Here is a 20,093-nt window from a genome sequence, read left to right as displayed (position 1 = left end):
TCACTCAAACATTAAAAATTGAATATTTGCATCAACATTATTTATATAATGCAACCAAATAACAATAATATTGACATAAAAGAATTAAATTCGTAACTTATATAGAAAGTTTTCGATTTTTTACACCGGTTCTAGAACCGCTATAAAATGTTTAAACTTTTACACTAGTTTTGTCTGTAACAGGTATAAAAGTCTGATAGTCACACTGATAATCTTGGATCAGGTATAAAAAGAGTCTCACTTTTTACACCTGCTTGTGCTAGAACAGGTATAAAAAAGTCTGACTTTTATATTTGGTTGTGTTATAACTAGTTTAAAAAAATAATTTTTTTATACTTGTTATGACTTTAAGTGGTATAAAAAGTGAAGTTTTTTAAAAAAATATTTGATTTGTTTGTGCTACTATTCATATCCAGACCTGCATAAAATTCAATCACAGAATATAGTCTAAATAATCAATAACAAGCAAAATAATCAATATTATTTCTATTAACATATCAAAATGTAATATTTACCTAACAAAGTTCCTAAATATATTTACCTAACATAGTTAGTTACACATAAAATAGTTCTTAAACTCAAAATGTAATATTAAAACATCTAAACATTTACAAATGGTTAAAAGAAATGCAGCCATTGCTTCCGAACATCTTTATGACATGTTACTCCATTGGAGACGTGTCATCAAATATCTACACAATGAATAGTTTGAGTCAAGTTATAATATTAATGGCTTAAGATCTTAATTGTAAAATGTTCACGTTACCAAATTCCATGAGTCAAAGACATTGGCGGATATAATTTTCTGCATGTGCCTCATGAGATAACATTAGCATGCTTCCCGATTGACGTGAGCATTACAAGTTAAATTTATAAAGTATCATAAAATTTATAATTATATTTATAGTTTGAAAGATTAACTACTTATAGTTGGTGCAATGAACTGTAACTTCTTTCTAGAGACGATATGTGTTCCCTACAACCTTGAATATGTCTCAACCACTGTATAAAGTTAAATATATTGAAATGAGTCCTAAGGAACTTAGTAAAATCAGTTATGTATACACAACAAATAAATTATTAAAAAACTTACGATATTAATATACAGGTATTGACCAATAAAAATAGTATCACCCTTCTTCACAACCTGCAAGATTTTACTTCCTAACCCTTGAAAACAAACTTGTGAAAACTAATCTAGTTAGGACTAATTGACCTGCTGCTGAACACAATGCCTTTTTTTTAAAGGAATTGCACAGTTGTGCAATTTAGCCATGTGTAAGGAAGTGTTAGACATGGATGATTCATGACACATCTTAGGAGATTGATCTACTTGAGGCTGTGTAACCTATTACTTGAGGTTGTGTAACCTATTACATGAGTATTTTTGTATTGTTTAAAGTTGTTCAAGCAGTAGTTGACCTAAGTAGTAATATTATGAATTCCAAATTTCCTTTTCCAAAGAAAATCTTCCTAATACGGGATAATGTATGGAAACTGAAAATAAGATTTGCGAGGAAAAACAACATATACAGGTTTCAGTTTCTCATCAATATTAGAAGAAAAAGGAGCAACATCACAATATGTAGGTTATATTGCTAGATATAACAAAACAAAGCATATGCACACATTAAATTTTATTCTTGTGTCGTCGCGAAACCCTAATCGCTCAAACATAGTAAAAGAGAGGATATAACCTTCTAGAGGAGTCGCGGTCCAAGAGCACGAGAGTTTTGACAAGTAGGCGATCCGGAAAGAGTCGCGGCGTTGATGATTTTGAACTCTGCCCTCAATGCAAAGGAGCTTGTGGAGGAGAAGAAGACGCACTAGAGAGAAATAAGGAAGACATGAAGCAAAGGAGAAGAAGTGCCAGAGAGAACTAAGAGAAAAGAGAAGATGCACGCAGAGAAAGTGAAGCGTGAATCGAAGGGGTGGGCAAAATATTTAATATTCCACACCGGTTCTAAGTAAAATAGGTATAAAAATTATTTTTATACAGGTTCTAAGTGTAACTGATGTAGAATTATTTATCATTTATTACGATTTTTCCACCGTGCTATTTTTTATACCTATTTTTAGTATAACCGGTGTAAAAAAGTTTTTCTTACTTACCATTCTGTCACCGCATCATTTTCTATACTGGATAAATTTGAACATGTATAAATAAATTGCTATAAAAAGTCTATTTTACACTAGTGTCATGTTAAAATTTTCAGATCACATGCATATAAAACAAAATACACAATGCTCATTATTTTGTAGATGTGTGAATTATTTCATCTCCACATCAGAATAATCAACTACCTCCTCCACCTATTGTCCAAAAATGATGTTATTGATATAATGCTAGATGAGTATACAAAATAGATTTCATACTCCTCAGAGTAACTTCGACAGAGCCTTGACGAGCTACAACATCAATGTTCTAAGACCTTTTGCACCCAAAGGAGCAAGACACATTACCTCATCACGACGACACATTTTCCAATATCAGTAATGTTAGGTCTGACCTTAAACACATGAAAGAAACGAATAAAGAATTCAAAAGGATAATTACGATAGATTAAAACAAGAAAAAGACATTTAACCAAGTTCTGATACTAAATGTAAACTTAAAGCGAAAATAAAGATACAAATACTCTAAAAATTAATTAGAAACAATTTATTTAACATGAATATCCCATATTATCCACATGTTTAAGACTGCCAACCATATATACTTTAAATAATTTATTCTTAAGTTTATCATATTTCAAGAATTTCTAAATAAAAATTTGAATAACTACTTTTTAAATATATTTATTAAAATGATTTAAATAATAAAATAAAATATAACATATACTTTCTTCCTTATATAAAGATAATATATACAACACAAATATAGTTTGTCCCAACAATTTTAATTAGAAATATTTGATGCATATTATCACTTTTATATTTAATCCAGTGTTAAAGCATTAAATTAGTTAAAAGTTTTTGAAAAAAGAAAATAATTGCTTAAAAATAAAAAGAAAACAAAAAAGCTTTATCATCTGTCACTTAAACTTAAAAGCATTGAAATAAAAGCAATTGTCACAGAGAAATAATTTTATCATATTAACCATTACAGAAGTCAAGGGATATCCCAGACTCTATGCTAACTAAACCAATAGGAAGGTAACAATAGTAAAATTAGGGAGTTGGAACAATAATTTGTGGGGATGGAAATTGAGACGGAGAAGAGGATGGTTTGAATGAGAACTTCCCTAAATAAAATCTATGACAAGTAATTGAAGAAAAATACCCACATAGAACAAGAGAAGTGTATAGATATGGAAGGATACAGAAACAAAAACATATCATGTTAAGTCAATTTACAAAATACTGCAACATGAGTTAATTGAAGAAGAACACGTTTTTCTCTCAATTAGTTTTGGAAGGTAAAAGCTTTACCATCTACACACCACTTTTCTTGGAGGGTTTCACACAACAGATTTGCCACAAGGGACTATCGTCATGTATTCTTTTTACCCTATAGAGATATGTATACAGATTGGAGAACTCCACACTTGGCAAATTGTTGATTAGAAAATGGACTCGAAAAAAAAAGAACTTGGAATGAAGCTGCTTTGAAATGTGAAAACTACTCCTTCCTTCCCACTTCAGAATCTCTTCTAATTAATTGCATTTTGATTAGTTTGCATTATTATATTTTACAGAGCATTGAAAATGTAAGATCACATCAGAGGGAGAAAAAAGAGAAGATGAAGAACAAACATCATATTTTAACTGTGTATTATGAAATCTATAGCAGCATATACTCATACAAAAATTTACAATAAAGTATTGGTCCAATGCACTACAAAAAAATTTAAGCAGAATTATTCACGAAAATAATTCAATACAGAAATCACTGAAAGTTCTTTCCATTTTCTCCGGAACCAGTGGCTGGCACAGCCACTCCTGGCACTACAAACTGTGAGATACCTTCTGAGAGGTTCTTCACTGCTTTGTCAAAATTTACAAAACCCATGAACCAAAAATCATGTCCATCCACAGTCACAATCTGAATGTACTTTTCCGATGGGTTCTCTCTCATGACCACTGGGTTGACTGTTCCAACCTTCGCCAGAGGCACCATTACCTGTGACGCAGTAACAATTTCATGTCATTTCATGAATTTTGTCTCTGATCAAATCAACATGAAGTATTCCACCAGAGATAACATTTACCACATTTTAGAATTATGAATAGTAAAACTATCATTTTTAAAGTTTAACTGAATCAAATTTTAATTAAGTCTTGAAGGAATCAAAACCAGTGTTGATCAAATCTTGAGAGAACTAAAACACATAATAACCTTCATGTAGTTTACTCTCTCCCTCTTTCTCTCTGCAAAGATGAACAAATCTTTGATAAAGTATTTTGATTAAAATAAGTACCTTGTAGTAGGTCCAAGTTTCCTGGCCAGATGGTGCGGTGAAAGACAATGGGCGATCACTGCAAAAGGCTACATGAATATTGGACAGATAAAGGGTTCCTGCAACAGGACCTGTTGAAGTTGAAAGATAACAAGCAAAGCTCTTCTTGAGCTTCTCATTTTGATAGGTTGAGAATGTTTGCTTGTAAAGGGACTCAAATCCACCCTCTGATATTGCTTTCACAGTCAGATTCATCTTCCCCAGTGCAGCTGAAGACACTGATGGACCAGTTCTAACTGCAAGTAACAGTAGCAGACTAACAATCACATCAAATGAAAAAAAAAAAACCGAGAGATTAATTTGGATCTATGAATCACAATGAAAAGTTCATACAAGGTGTACTTTATAACTTTTTACAGTTTAGTAGGATTTTGAGATGTTCTCATTGCTAAAGGAATGAAAGTCTTCTAGAGACAAAATCTATAATAGATTTTTCACTAACAAAAAGATAAAAACATTAGTAAAAGCAAAAGATTCCCTATGTTTGAATTAATTAATATAGAGGTTGAAAAACTCACGGTTGTGCCAGACGTTGTGGGCAGTTGCTTCAGCCTTTTTGCTCCACGTATCGAACATGTGAAGGATGGACTCCATGGGACTGTTGCTGGGTTTCTCCACAGGGCTGTGTTGGACGTACGGATGTTGTTGGTAGTATTGAACTGGCAGAGGTTGTCCGCCGGAACCACCGCTCTGTAAAGCTGCTTTTTTGTTATCTGGGTGGCTGCTGGGAACAGCTGGGGTGCCCATGATGTGAGTTCCCCAATTCTCGGTGCTAACGCTGGGCGGAGAAGACGATGAAGATGATGCCACACCTTGTGCTTCTGGAACCGGCTGGTTCTTCTGGGTGGTGTTTTCGCTGTTGGTGTTCATGTTGTTTTATGTGCAAGAGAAAGATCAATGGAATTGAGTTTTTGGGAAATGAGGTTGGTTCAGAATGATACATACATAGGAGGTATCATATTAGTAGTTGAGTTTGGAAGGAAAGTTTTACGCGCTTACGCTTTCGAGAAAGATATCGAGAAAGATAGTAGTCCCACACCGCCATCGAAACCGTGGGAAAAAGAAAGCTTAGTAATTAAGATGTTAATCAAAGTGAACATACGTGGGCCAACTTAGTCGGTCTACTTCGACATATTTTAATGTTGGGTCTTATATAGTTTTTTTTCAAGGAAGATTGCTCTTTCAAACACTTTCTTTTCTTCTACCTTCTTTAAGCTTCTACAAGGCAATTTTAATAATATTTCAAAAATTAATATTTGACAACTATTTTTGTTTGTACATCCATTCTAAACTGTACTTTTATAATAAAATATTATATTAATAAATAAAATAAAACATTATACCAAAATAATAATTTACTAAATCTGTAATTTAAGTGTAAAAGACAAATTCTCTGTCAAAGAATCAGTTTCTTATATCTATTTTAGATTGTTTAAAAAGTTACAATTACCTATAACAAGGTTGTAATTAGACATTATTTCTGAAAGGAATGAAGCTTATAACGTGATTTTAACATAGAAAAATATCAATATACATTCACACACACACACACATATATATATATATATATATATATATATATATATATATATATATATATATATATATATATATATATATATTATTTTTCCTAAACTTGTTTTTAAATTCACATAATAAAACAATAATTAATCTTTTATGATTACGGATTTTTTGCATTTCTAATCATATACAATATAAACTTAATATTTATATTTAGAAATAATATTTGTCATTACAAAATTTCAGCGCGAGTGATTATTAATAAAATCAATCAATTATTATATAGTTTTTATTTAATTAAATGACCATTGAAGAGTATGATAATATTACAATTTTATCGAAAATATGTTAAAAAGTTCATAATATAAACAATAATATATAAAAAATTTAATGTATTTTATTAATATTTGATATCACCGAAATTTTATCTATTACGGGAGAATAGAATGATTTTAGATAATAGAAGACTAGTTAGTCTCAACAATATTCTTTTTATTACGATGACAAATACTAATACAAATTTTCAACTAGCATAAATATATATTATATATAGCAATTGTTTTAACAAATTTTAGAGGATATAGATAAAACTTGTAATATCCTATATTTTAGTAGTATAAAACTACTAAAATAAGACATACATAAATGAAAACTTACAAGTAACTTGAGGCTACTAGAACGAGAGATCATATCTTTGAAGACCAAATCATATCTTTGAAGACCAAAGACTATCTATCCTATTGCTTTTTCCTTTCAACCAAAAGTTGAATCTCTTGAAAGATGTCCTCCCTAAGCTCACACCAGTTAAGGTGATCATTGCAAAAGAGAAAACAACACACAACATACAACAAAAAAGCAAGGATAAGCTAATTTACAATTGAGGAACGATATATATTTATAAACTCCCGTAAAACATGTTACATACAACAAACATATCACTCCACAATCATCAAACACTTTATGCAGGACACTTGTTATGAATGGACTGTTTGGACTTAGAATGATTGCCGAGCTATGGCGGGTCGTGCACTCGTGGTGGCTTTTACTGCTTTGCAAAGTCATTGCCAATTGGTTTCACTCACGAGGTTAGTCTGTTTCGAGCCTTGGAGCATACTAGTTGCCTCCAAGACTAAGACCTTCTGCTACTCCTCACGACATGGATCAATCCTCTCTACGTGACAATGAATAAAACATACTTGAACCTCACCAAGAGGATTCACTTTTGGAACTTACTTTGAAACCAACACCAAGAAGTTCCTCCGTGGAACCCATTTGAATCCATATGAAACCATATACATATAATCTTTCACTTTTACATTGCATACAAACATAGATATAATATTAATTATACTTCAAAAGACCACAAACAACTTAACAAGTCATCAAAAATCACATGAAACCATTCCATGTACATTAACAGACAATAACAGTCCAAGAAGAACCACTAAACAACCAAAAACCCCTTAAACTCATACTTAAACAAGGAAAACAACTTTGAAACCATCACCAACAGTTCCGGAAAGGTGCAAAACCCCCCAAAACAACCTAAAGAATGTCCAAAAATGGTACCTGAAACCCCGAAAACCACCAAAAACTATCGTGGATGATTTTTTGACAACAATAATTGATTATCATATGTGATAATCGATTATTTGCGACCTGATTTTTATGGTTTTGGTGCATCTTAGACATATCCAAATAATCAATTTAGAATCTATAACACTAATATTGATACAAAAACATGTTTATAGATGAAATAGAGTACTATATTGCTCATTTGAATAGGAATTAGATGCACCAAACCATTTCAATAACTCAAAAGTGTCTAAACTCAATTTTATCATGCTAATATCTACTCTTATCTCTTCCACACCAGATTTAACTTATTTAAAAGTCTAGACACATCATAATAGGTCTAACAATACACTCTAAACTTCCCGAGACCGTTCACAACCCTTTCCTCAAAATCTCATTACTCAAAACCCCACTTTTACACTAAAAACACTACAAAATTTCCCCAATGAATTACTCCTCTTTATTTCATCTCATATTTAAATCAAAAGACGCCTCTAACAAGTTTCAAATGACATAAAACAAGACCTGAAATACCATGTATATAACTCAAACCCTTATCTCTCCAACTTGCCTATCAAACCTCCACTTTTAACTACACAAATTCAGAACTTTGATAGCTCACTGCACCTTGAACATTTTAGTCAAATCACAACATCAACACAACTTAATAACACACAGTTCATCATCACAATAACATCAATATCACATATTATCATAAATCAATCATCAACTAACCAAATATACCCATTCAAATGAACCAACGCAAACATGCAAGTGAAATTCTAATTAAATCAATTTATCCTACATGCAAGCACCAAAATTATACAACCAACATAATTTAAAGATACAAAACTAGCTTCCCTTACCTAAAACTCTTCTTCTTCACGGTAGCACTCAAGATCACGATACGTGGAAGGAAACCCTCTTTGAAACCCTAAACCCCAAATCACCACAAATCAGAAAGAGAAAAGAAACCCAAAATTCAAACCTTAAAACGATCGGGAAAGAACGTCGTGTTAGAGTCACCAGAAAATCACCGTGAAGAAGTCGCAACTCCGTTGTCGTGAAGAGAACGCCGCTGCTGTCGCACCCCCGAACGGAGACAATTGCATCGCAAAGAGGAATGAGTTTCCTCCTACAACTCCTTTTCCCTCAAGCCCACATCCTTCTATGACCCTAGGGTTTTCAGAGAAATGAAAGAAGAGAAAGGGAAAGTGATGAGAGAAGAGGAAGACAGGAAGGAGAGTGACAGAGGAAAAGAAGAAAAGAACGGGTCTTTACAAAACTAACTAAAATTTGAAAGAAATTAAATTATTCTATTTAAGTTATTTTTGCTTTTTTTTTATACTTAATTGACTCACGATTATAGTTGTGGTTGTTAGGATAGGTATGGAATTATATCATTAAAGAATATTAGAGAATATTATAGTTGAGAAAGAAAAGAAAATTTGGACTGAAATAGAAATTTAGTTGATAAAAAAGATATAAAAAAAGCAATAATAAGGACTGAATTATTAATCAAGTCTTTTAAAAACATGGGATGCTTATAATGTGTTTAACATGTTTGACATATAAAATTGTGTATTTCTTTCCCTTTTGTGATAATCTTTAGTCCATCATTTTGTGACCATGAAGGTGATGGTATAAGTGGTGTTTTCAATGTAGGAGGTGATGTGGGTATAGGGAAAGATTTAGCATGGGTGTTACGCCTTGTGATTTAGCTGTGTCATTAACCTTTGAAGTTGTGACAAAAATGTTTTCACAAAATTAGTCATTACATTTTTCTTTTGTTCCATCTCAAGTAATTAATTAAGATTGAGTCTTTTTGCGTTATTCTTAGATGGTTTCTTATTGCCAACTGAATCAAGTCTAATATATTCGTAGATGTTACACAATCTACAATGATTTAGTATGGGTGTTATGCTTTGTGATTTAGATGAAGGAGCATATAATAGTATCAAGTATTACATATGGTTTGTAACAACAATATCTTTCACTTAAGTAAGAGTTTATCTTTCAACTTTGGTTTTGGCTCTTGAATCAACTTTCACTTTGGCTTCATCTTTGACCTTTTCAATATTTAGCTTTTGATACTCCAACATTTTCCTTTCATGCTTATTAGCTAGATGCTTGTCCTCTAAAGAAGCTTCTATATATTTTCTACAATTAAGAGCTTATTATCTAAGGAGGTATCAAATAGGTAATAATAACCTTGGACAACTACACCTTAGGGTTCTTATGAAGCTCATACTATAGATAGAAACTAAATTCCTAGAGAAAAAAAGGTGGTAGTTTTGTTGTGCAAGTATGTCTAAACTAGTAGAAAAATGTAGAGATTTGTCAATGCAACCATGTTCTTCTTAATATGAGAAGACTTTGAAGATGATTCATTCTTCAAATAATTATTCAGTAATGTATGACAACTTATTATGCTTGTATAATCCAACCAGCATAATAAGTGATGTGGTGGAAAAGATGTAAATATAATAAGACTTTCTATGCTGGTTATCACTAGAACCGATATAGAAAGGGAATGTAGTGATAATTTCATAATAAAGTAGAAGACTTTCTATGCCGGTTAATAATCTGTTTAATTTCCTTCTTCCCCAGCATTCTTGTTTTGCACTCACACTTTCCTCCTTTCGCTCCGCAAATTTAGGGTTCTTTATTCCTATTGAAATAAATGTAGATGTAATAATGTGTTTATTGTGTTTGTGATGTCAGAGCCAAAGTCTCAAACCTCCTTGGCGAATAAGTACGCGACGATAGTAGTATTGAAAGCAAATAAAGGGGTGGTGAGAACATAGACCTCGCAGATCTAAACGAAGAGGCGAAGAAAGTATAGTAGAGAGTGAAGGAAAGTGGTGAGCATGAGCTTGTGGTAAAGCACATCGCCTATGAAGAGGCGCGTAATGAAGGCAAGGACATCAATAAGGGCAATTATGGAAAAAAAATGAGGAGTTCTCGTTGCTTGGTCTTGAGCTTTAGGGTTTTGGGGAATGAGAAGGTGTTGGGGGACGGTTTGAGATAAAAAGTGAGATTTTCTATGTGTAAGACCCAAGAAATATTTTATTTAGTAAAATACAATTAAATGAGTGACAACATATAACTATTTATTATGTCGTTAATATAACAAGAAGATGAGGTAGTTTAGTTGGCTATATTTATAGGTAGTTGAGGTCATGAGTGCAACTCACTGATAACTCCTAAGTTTTCCCTCTTTTTCTAGTCTTAAAAGTCTATTTTAGTTTCTTAAGATTCTAGAATTAGGATAGTTTTGAGTTTTTCCTTTAAATCTTTAGTTTTGTAAAAATGTAGTTAAAAAAGTGTTTTTAAATATATTTTAGAACTAATAAATGTCCTTCTTCTTTAGAAAGAGAAAAATTATTTTTGAAAAAAATGTTTTTGATTATATAGGTTTCTTTTTGCATTAATTGATTTTCGACCCTTATTTCTTTTTCTTATCTGTAGAACAACCCATGGTCAAAGGGGCTGAAATTGGTCAAAAGAGAAGAACTGAAGTCCTAAAGCGAAATGCCAATTAATGGAACACAATACTTTAGTGTAAAAGCTACTGGAATGCAAATTGAGGGAAATGCTTGAGCAAGTGGATCTTTCCCCAATTCAATACCCTTTGAGCTAGGGTTCGTGAGGGTTGAGAGAAATTGAAAGAGGGTTTGTGAATATGCTAGGAGATATTGTGTTATTTTCTTTGTGATTGTAATAGTTTGTTAGTTTGTGATAGTGAAGTGTTAATTCTCGCTTGATATTAATAATTGGATATAAAAATCACTTGTACAATTTTCTCTCTTCCTTACTCTTTGTTTTGTTTAAATTATTGTTAAGAAATTTATATTTTAGGAGAAATTTACTAAAAGTATTATTTACGATAAGAAATTAATTCACTCCCCCTCTTGGTTTGTTGTACACGCTAACCATTCCGTTGCACCGCTATGAAATATCTGAAATTGTATTTTATGAATTCTTTTAGTCATAGCTTTATTGTTCTTTACTATTCTTGAGTTGGTGCTATTTCTTTTCTTTCACTTTCTTTATATTTCCAACTTTAGATTGTTCCAATTTTGAATTTTGAATTTGTGTTTCTTATTATTCTTACTTGTTATTGTCTTTAATTTCTATCATTGCATGAATTGTCTCTTTCCAACATTTATTTTCATTGCCTATTACCTTATGGAGAATGCATTTTAATTTCCTTGTTCATTGTGTGCCTTGTTTCTATTTACTTGCTTGAGGTTAGATTAGGAAAATGGTTCCTTACCTTTGTTAAACATTGTTGAGTTTAGGTTATGCTATTTTGTTCTGGGTAATTTGTTTACTGTATCCTTTGAACCGAGACCGTATCTTAGAAAATTCAATAAAAAAAAATTCAAAATACTGCTGAACCTGTTGGGATTCATCACAGAGCATCAAGTTCATCACAGAGCATCAAAGTTCATTACAGAGCATCAAAGTTCATTATAGAGATCAAAGTTCAGATACATTACAGAAAGCCACTGGGATGAAAGAATTCATGTTGTTCATTACAGAGCATATAACAAATGGAAACAAAATCAGAAAATAAAATCCGAAAATCATATCAAAGCATCAAAGTTCAGATACATCAGAAAATCAGAAAATAAAAGTTCAGATACATTACAAAGCATATAACAAATGGAAAAAAAATCAAAGAAACCAAGGATTCATACTTTTGAAACCCAGCCTCAAACCCCATTTCCTAGTTTCTAAAAATCGTCAACGACAAGCGGCTCCCTTTGGCAAGCGACTCCACCACTGGCACAGGATCTGGATCTGGATCTGCCACCGCTTGCTCTTCACTCGAGAGGCGATGCAGTCGCGGCGTGGTTGAACGGCGGTGCTTGCGGGTTTGCGCGTGGTGGCCGGCGGCGTGGTTGAAAGGCGCTGCTTGCGGCGCTGATGATGGGGTTTGGTGGATAGGAGAAATCGGAGGGAGGGAGGCAAAGATGAGAGCGAGAGCGCGAGATATGAGCGAGAGCGTGAGATATGAGCGAGAGTCTGAGAGGTTTTGCGGGAAGAGAGGTTTTGCGTGAATAAAGTTTTGAACTTTAACCCTCAAACCCAGTAATCGAGGCAAATATAGGCCTTGGTTAAAATAAAACCGCATCATAAATGTCTCGTTTAATTTCCAATCGGTGCAGTATACTCTTTTCAAAAGCGGATTTAAAAGAACCGGTGCAATATACTCTTTTCAAAAACGAGTTTAAAAGAACCAAGGCATATAGTGTTTCCAAAATTACATTTTTGCCACCGCGTTTTTATATGTCTCGGGTTTTCAAAAACCGAGGCATAATACGCGATTTAATTTAGATGTTCTAGTATAGTAAAAAGTGAAATTTTGGTAATTGGAATTAATTTGAGTATTAAAGGGAACCATGCACATTTTCTGCATCTGAATCAGATGCCATAAGCTCCAAAGAAGGCCTAACTTTTCAAGATGTCTTCTTGAAGACATGTTATGTTTTAAGTAATTAGGTTAAACTCAATGTCAAATCTGGACTTGGCCGTTTTTACCTTTTCTGAATTGTTCCACTTGTTAGATGATTAGGATTGGTTTTTTAAATTCTGTTTTCAGTTGCTATTTGATTTTGTATACCTTTTCTATATTTTCCCCATTTTTCTATTATAAGATTCCTCTTTTAGGTCCTTTTAGTCTATAATTTTCTAGAAATAATAAGATAGATTAGTGTAAATAGGGTAAAACTAGGTTTTTGATAGAAATAGAGTTAATTTTCCCTTTTTATTTAATTAAATAGGGTTTTAAATAAATAGGTCGTTTTCCTTTTTAGAAAAATATTCAGAAAATAAAATTAAAATTCTTTTTGTTGTTATAGGCTTTTGCTTTTTCTTTTTCTTGTTTAACCTTTCTTACATTACTACTGTTAGATTTTTCATTCATGTATGAATTTTAATGTTGCTTTTCGATTTACACTGTGTTCACATGGACAAAATTTACTGTTGAGAGGAAATTAAGAGCGATGAAATGAGCTAATTTATGTGTTCAAATGAGAAGAAATGGGAGCAATGATTTGATACGATTTGCGGGAGACATAAGTTTTTTATCACCTGCTAAAATGAAGAGATTTGGAAGGATTTATTGTGGAAAGTCTTATTTACCCTCTGTAAATAGTGTTGAGTGTATTGAGGATAAAGAACAACGCTAAGGCGGTTCGTTCTTTAGCCAATTTTGTTGTTGTTTTTGAGGTTGCAGGGTTGTAGATTATGACCAAGAAGGAGCCTTGTGTATCGTAGATGATGATGAAGAAGAACAAAGTGATTGAAAGACGAAGACGAGTTTTGAAACTGAAGAAGATAAAAAACAGTGATTTGTTGGAGACGTATTCGGTTCCCACAGTACTCGTATTCGGTTCCAATCTTAAGAGGAATTTACATGCAAGCTATATTCGGTTCTCACTTGGTTTTATTCGGTTCCATCATTACTCAAAACCTGCTCGGTTCCCAACCATGGACCACTTTATGCACAACAAAAACAACACGGTGGGATCTTATTTCAGCTATTGCAAATTATGCCATGGCATGGTCTTAATTGACGTGGGAAAGGGTCGCTTTCACTCTGTGTTCTTGTGTTGTGAGAGTGATGCAAGGCAAGGAGATCCATTTGAGATGAGTTGACAGAGACACCTTTCTCTTTACCGTTCACACTTTTTCTCTGCCAATCTCCTAACAAATCCTCTTTACATGATTATTTTTGAGTTTGTGTGTTTCTATCCTTCAATGCCTTGTTGTTTATTATTTGGAAGGAGCTATCTTTCTTTGCTTTCTTGAAAAGGAATAAAAGCAGAGAGAATCATCTCTTCCATATTCATGTAGTGACTTCAATTAATCCTCCACCACCAGGGTTTCAGTTTTTGTTTCTTTATGGATTGTTGTTTTCTTTTCTTTTTTTATTTTATTATCTATCTTGTTGCAAATATTTCGTATGTTTAATGTTTTAATGAAGGAAAGCAGAGGATTGAAAGAAATAAAAATGAAATTATCTAAATATATATGAGTCTTGTAAGTTATATGAGTGGATGTTATCTTACTACAATTTTTTTAATAACATTAATTTTAAAGCAACATATTTTTTTTATAAAAATTATAAATATTAAATTTCACTTCAATAACAAATAACAACATACTACTTGGTAATAAATTATATTACAAAAATATTATATTTAAAAAAAATATTTCATTTTACTAAATTACAAATTTTTAAAATTATTTTTAATAATTAATTTTAATTTTTTTTTCTCTTTATAAACATTTTCAAAATTAAATATAACATTAACAATTATTATTTTATATTACTTTTATTACTAGGAGCATTTTGGTAATCTTTAATTTTTATTAATTAAATATTTTTTTTATCTATCACATTAGTCAAATTTTACACTAATTTTCAAATTTCACTTCCAAATTCATTCTCACTCACCTCCAAATTCACTCAAATAAACAACAAAAAATTTACCCTCAAATTCATCCCCTCACTCTCTCCCAAATCATCTCCCCAAAGTAAACACACCCTTAGTCTTGTTCCTTTATAATTTCTGCACTTAATATTGATATTGTTTGATTAGGAATAGCACTTTAGAGATTTTGTTAGACTTTTATTGCTTTGTTCCAGTTTTAACTCAATTTGTTTCTTGCTTCCCTTTACTTGCATTTTCGGAATAAATTTAGCCTTGGATTAGTGTTAATATGAACCCTAAATTTGTGTTGCTATTCTGTCCACTTCCAGTAGCATTCCTTAGTGTCCATTTCTTTTGAAGATCATTTGCTTTGTGTCTTTAACTGATATAGTATAGATAGGAAATCTGTTTAGACATTTTAGAGGTGTTAGAGTATTGGTAAGTGTATTTTTGTAATTGACTTTGACTTGAGACTTAAAGAAAACCATGTCCAGTGTCTAGGTTAGATACTATAGGATCCAAATAGGTCTAACTTTTCAAGATGTCTTCTTGAGATCATGAGTTGCTTTAAGGATTCAGGTTTAATTCAATAATAAATTTGTGCATGATCTATATGTTCTCTTTTCTCTAAAATCTTTTATGAGTTCTTTGATATGTGATTATGATTAGTTTTAAATTCTATTTCTTGGTGTTATTAGTTTTTTAAACTTCCATTCACAATTATTGTTTTAAGTTCTTTCAATTCTGTTCACAATTATTGTTTCTGAGTGCTATTAATTGATTGATGACATTTTCCTTTATTTTCTTTTATTTGTCCATTTACATTTACAATTTTATATTGTTTTGTTTCTTTCATTTAGTGTAATACCCAATTGCGGTTTCTTTATAGTAATTGTTCTCCACATTGTGTAAATTGAATTCTAAGTTTAGGTTTTGTTTTCCATTAGTCGAGATTATGTTGGTTGCATTAGTATAGGATATATATCATGCATTGCTTTCTTTCCATTCATTCATTAGTTTTACTTAGATATATGCATTACTTATTAATTACTCTCTTTAGATATCATCTAATTTTTCTTTTCTCCACCTAGTTTTAGTTTTAATAAATAACAATTAGGTTTTAATTCTACAATTCTAGCCTTAACAAGTACCAAGTCCACGAATTAGATCCTAGGTTGCTCTTTACTACATTAGTGAGGAATTTAGATTTTGTTGGCTTTAATGCGACTAAAAAGTTCTTCAACACTCATCCTAACCTTTGGCTTGGGCAAACTCATCTCAACTTAAGTCAATGTGACTCAACTTAGGCAAATTTTCCTCAACTTTACTTCATCAATAACTATACATTTTATAAATTAATGCCATCTATGTAAAACTTAATTATTACCAAGATTATTTAAAGTTGTAGAGGGTCATTCACAACTAATAATAATTATTTCTCAACAATCTCTTATAGTTCTTTTGTGTTCATTGTATAAAAAAACAAACATTTTATCAATTAGAAATATATTAGATGCTTAAGTTTTTAATGAATCAATTTCTTGTGTAATATAATTTATTTTATTAAGTTTAGTAGTTAATGAATGTACATTACTTTTTATAGAGCAGCGAAAGCTCATTTGGGGTTGTAGAGATTTCTACAAGTTGTTAGAAAAAAATTATAGTATGTTACACCAAATATAATTAGTTCATTTTACTACTATTCAACCACAGTGCATCAATTATATTATATTATTGGTTTAATACCTATTTTGGTTCCTAATTTTATGGGTTTGGTTCAAAATGATCATATCTTTCAAAAAAGTTCAGTAAGACCCCGTAATTTGTTAAAAAATGTTCAGTTTGGTCCTTTTCGCTCACACCGTTAAAAATCTAACGGTGCAAATGCCACCATAGCGCAACCTTATTGAGTTGTCAAGTTTGATGAATACGTGGATGTTACACTGTGTAAATATTAAAAAAAAATTTAAAACTTCATCTTCCATCTTCACTGTGAATTTAGGTTTTTTCCCACGTGACATTAGAGGTCGTCGTCTCCTTCTTCCTCCCCCTCTCCCTCTCCTCCCCACAATAAAAAGCAAGGATTACATAATTGTTGCTTGCAAGTCCTACTAACATGGAATTAGCATGCAAGTCCTACTAACATGGAATTAAATTGTCGCTTGCTCTTTCTACCTTTTTCTCTTTCTACCTTTTTCTTGGTTTTAAGCTGTTACAGCTTTTTTGTTGAAGCTTGAATTTGTGAACAGGTAGCTTTGGCAATTTTGAGTTCACCTGTACATTGTTATTTTTGCAATTTTGAGTTCACCTGTACATTTGGGTTTATTAAAGTACATTCCATGAATGAGTCCACACATCAAAAGAAACTGCACTAATTACTGAGACATTAAAAGCACGATGAAAAATGTTAAGAAATTGAAACCCTAGAAATCGAATCAGCGACGCATCTTCTTTGGCGAGGTTTCGGTTCAAATAAAGCTTATTCTCCATTTTCCAGCGAAGACTGAGTTTCTGGGATTTGGGGTTCACAAAGTTTCTGAGTTTTTGGGATTTGGGGTTTCCAGAGAATCTGTGCACAAAGAGATTAGGGCGTGTGAGAGTGAAAAATAAAAGGGTTTTGCTCTGATATTTGTATCCCTCTTCATCGGAGTTGGAGTGGAACTGAAGGTGGGAGCCGGCGAAATCAGAGTGGGAGGGAGAGGGTGTGCTTGGGAAGCTGGTGGAGGCGGAAGCTGATGTGTCATTTTAATTTTTTTTTTAATATTTACACAGTGTAACATGCACGTATTCATCAAACTTGACAACTTAATAAGGTTGCGCCACGGTGGCATTTGCATGGTTAGATTTTTAACGGTATGAGCGAAAAGGACCAGACTGAACATTTTTTAACAAATTACGGGGTCTTACTGAACTTTTTTGAAAGGTATGATCATTTTGAATCAAACCCATAAAAGTAGGGACCAAAATAAGTATTAAACCTATATTATTTATATTTAACTTGTTGTGTTCATTAACCGAAAAATTATAAGTGTGAATATTATGTGATGAAACACATATATACAGTTATATCCGCAAACATTATTGACTCATGGAAGGAAATAATACGGTTAACTCAAGTATATTAAATATCTAATGTTAATTATCTAAATATTATATTACGTGGATTTTCAATAATGCATTTCCAATTAAGGATGAAGTTTTATAAAAGATCTAGGAACTGTTGATATAATTTCTTTTAATTACTACACAAAGGATCATGTATTATGTAATAGATCATTAAGACTGTATTAAAATAGAGAATTATAAATATTATGTTGGATATATATATATATATATATATATATATATATATATATATATATATATATATATATATATATATATATATATATATATATAGGTTAAGAAATGAATATATCATTGAAATTAAAAAATGACAATACCGAAGGATTTCCCGACGGTCATTAAAGTTGGTCATTACCAAGGCTTTTGCCCTTCGGTAATACACACACGATTTACCGAAGGCTTTTGGCCCTCGGTATATGCATTCACTTGACAAAATCTGAATTTGGGATTTCCCTCGTCCATTTTCCAAATGCTTTTTGGGAAAGCTTCTCCCAAATTTTCACTCCCGTCCCCGCGCCACCGCCACTCTTCCTGGGATTTCCCTCTTCCATTCACCGGAACCGGACGTCCATGCACCACCGTCGAAAACGGCAGCGCAGACGCCGTCGCCTACTTGCTCGACGCCGGCGCGGACGCTACCGCGACGGCAGAGTCTCTCATGCCACCCGCAATCAGGTCGGGGAGCCTCGACGTGGTGAAGCTTCTGGAAGCTTCTGGTTGCGAAATCGTGGAGTCAGTTCTGCACGAGGCCGCGGCAACGGATCGAATCGACGTGATGGAGTTTCTGCTGGAGCATTGCGACGAGAAGTTGGAGGTGGATTCGGTGGACTCGGAGGGGAGAACTCCGATTCACGTGGCGGCGAGGGAGGGGCACGTGAGGGTTATCGAGTTCTGCGTCTCGATGGGAGGAAACCCTAATCGCGTGGACTGTAAGGGGAGGACCCCGCTCCATTACGCGGCGTGGAAGGGACACGTGAAGGCCGTGGAGTGTTTGTTAGAATGCTCAGACGTGAAGTGCGTGAAGGACAGGGAGGGGAGAACGGCGTTTTGTGTTGCGGCGGAGAGTGAAGAGTCCAACGCGCGCAGGCGTTTGGTGGATTTGCTGGGGTTGGGCGACGCGCTGATGCGTGCGGTGAGGGTTGACGATGTTCAGGGCGTGAAGAGGTGTTTGGGGGAAGGGGCGAGTGTGAACGGGAGGGACCAGAACGGGTGGACCCCACTGCATTGGGCTGCATTCAAGGGTCGAATAAAGAGCGTGAAGGTGCTGCTTGAACACGGTGGTGAGGTTGATACTGTGGATGATGCTGGCTACGCTCCCCTGCATTGTGCTGCTGAGGCAGGGCATTTGCAACTTGCCCTCTTCTTGATCACTCATGGTGCTTCTCAATCACATCTCAAATCCTTTCCCTATCTTGCAGCTCACCCTCTTCACTTTTTCGACTCTTTCCAAAATCAGGTTTCTCTTCCTTCTAAATCTAACACACTCATGTATCACTGAATCCAAATCTCTGTTTTGTGTATATATTATGTGTAGTGTGGAATCTTCCTTGGTGATTGCTTGGTTGATGAACCGTCCCCAAGACCACGACCACCAGGACCACGCCGTCTTCCTCTGCCGCATCTGACTGCGAAGACACTCCTTCCCCGCATGGCAGTCCCCAGATCTGCCATCTTCACCACAGGTAAACACTTAGCTGATCTCTTGGTTATCAAATTCTTTGAGAAATATAGATAAGGACATTTAAATCTTGGTCTTTCTATGCTTAATTTGTGTTGATTGTGATTGAAGTAGATTAAGATGTGATGAAATTTTTTCTGAATTATTGGGTTGTTTGATGTGAATTAATTATGAAGGTGATAACCCTCAGACCGTGAAGACAAGTATGAGGCAGTGGGCTCAGGTTGTTGGATGTGCAGTGCGTCAAAGAAGCTGCGTGTGATTGATATAAATAGGCCTTCGGTA

The 20,093-nt window shown here is 33.4% G+C and overlaps 1 protein-coding gene and 1 pseudogene across 2 annotated transcripts; one reads left to right on the top strand and one right to left on the bottom strand.

The window, feature by feature from the left end:
- Window positions 1-3,744: 3,744 nt before the first annotated feature.
- LOC124830016 (GEM-like protein 5) lies at window positions 3,745-8,821 on the bottom strand. Of its 2 annotated transcripts, XM_088092114.1 has the most exons (5): window positions 8,594-8,821; window positions 8,423-8,490; window positions 4,979-5,316; window positions 4,422-4,696; window positions 3,745-4,123 (listed from the first exon to the last, which is right to left on the bottom strand). In XM_088092114.1, exons 1-5 carry the CDS (start codon window positions 8,666-8,668, stop codon window positions 3,890-3,892), a joined length of 990 nt encoding a protein of 329 aa, XP_087948240.1. In that variant the 5' UTR covers window positions 8,669-8,821; the 3' UTR covers window positions 3,745-3,889. The 2 variants fall into 2 exon arrangements, with proteins under 2 accessions (XP_087948240.1, XP_047159576.2); XM_047303620.2 differs by lacking the exons at window positions 8,423-8,490; window positions 8,594-8,821 and having other exon boundaries at window positions 4,979-5,672.
- Window positions 8,822-18,599: 9,778 nt separating this feature from the next.
- On the top strand, window positions 18,600-19,652 carry LOC124848119 (protein VAPYRIN-LIKE pseudogene; annotated as a pseudogene).
- Window positions 19,653-20,093: the final 441 nt, after the last annotated feature.

This window comes from Vigna umbellata, chromosome 5 (assembly GCF_029865625.1).
Source record: "Vigna umbellata cultivar VRB3 chromosome 5, Vumbellata_1.0, whole genome shotgun sequence".
NCBI lineage: Eukaryota > Viridiplantae > Streptophyta > Magnoliopsida > Fabales > Fabaceae > Vigna > Vigna umbellata.
This window is presented reverse-complemented; position numbering and strand designations above follow the sequence as displayed.

What these genes read in the sequence shown, in the direction of transcription:
- LOC124830016 (XM_088092114.1), bottom strand. Translation starts at nt 8,668, where the DNA reads ATGCAATTGTCTCCGTTCGGGGGTGCGACAGCAGCGGCGTTCTCTTCA. An exon ending in GGAGTTGCGACTTCTTCACG is followed by an intron (nt 8,491 to 8,593) that starts GTGATTTTCTGG and finishes TTTGGGGTTTAG; the next exon opens with GGTTTCAAAGAGGGTTTCCT. An exon ending in GTGAAGAAGAAGAGTTTTAG is followed by an intron (nt 5,317 to 8,422) that starts GTAAGGGAAGCT and finishes GAACACCAACAG; the next exon opens with CGAAAACACCACCCAGAAGA.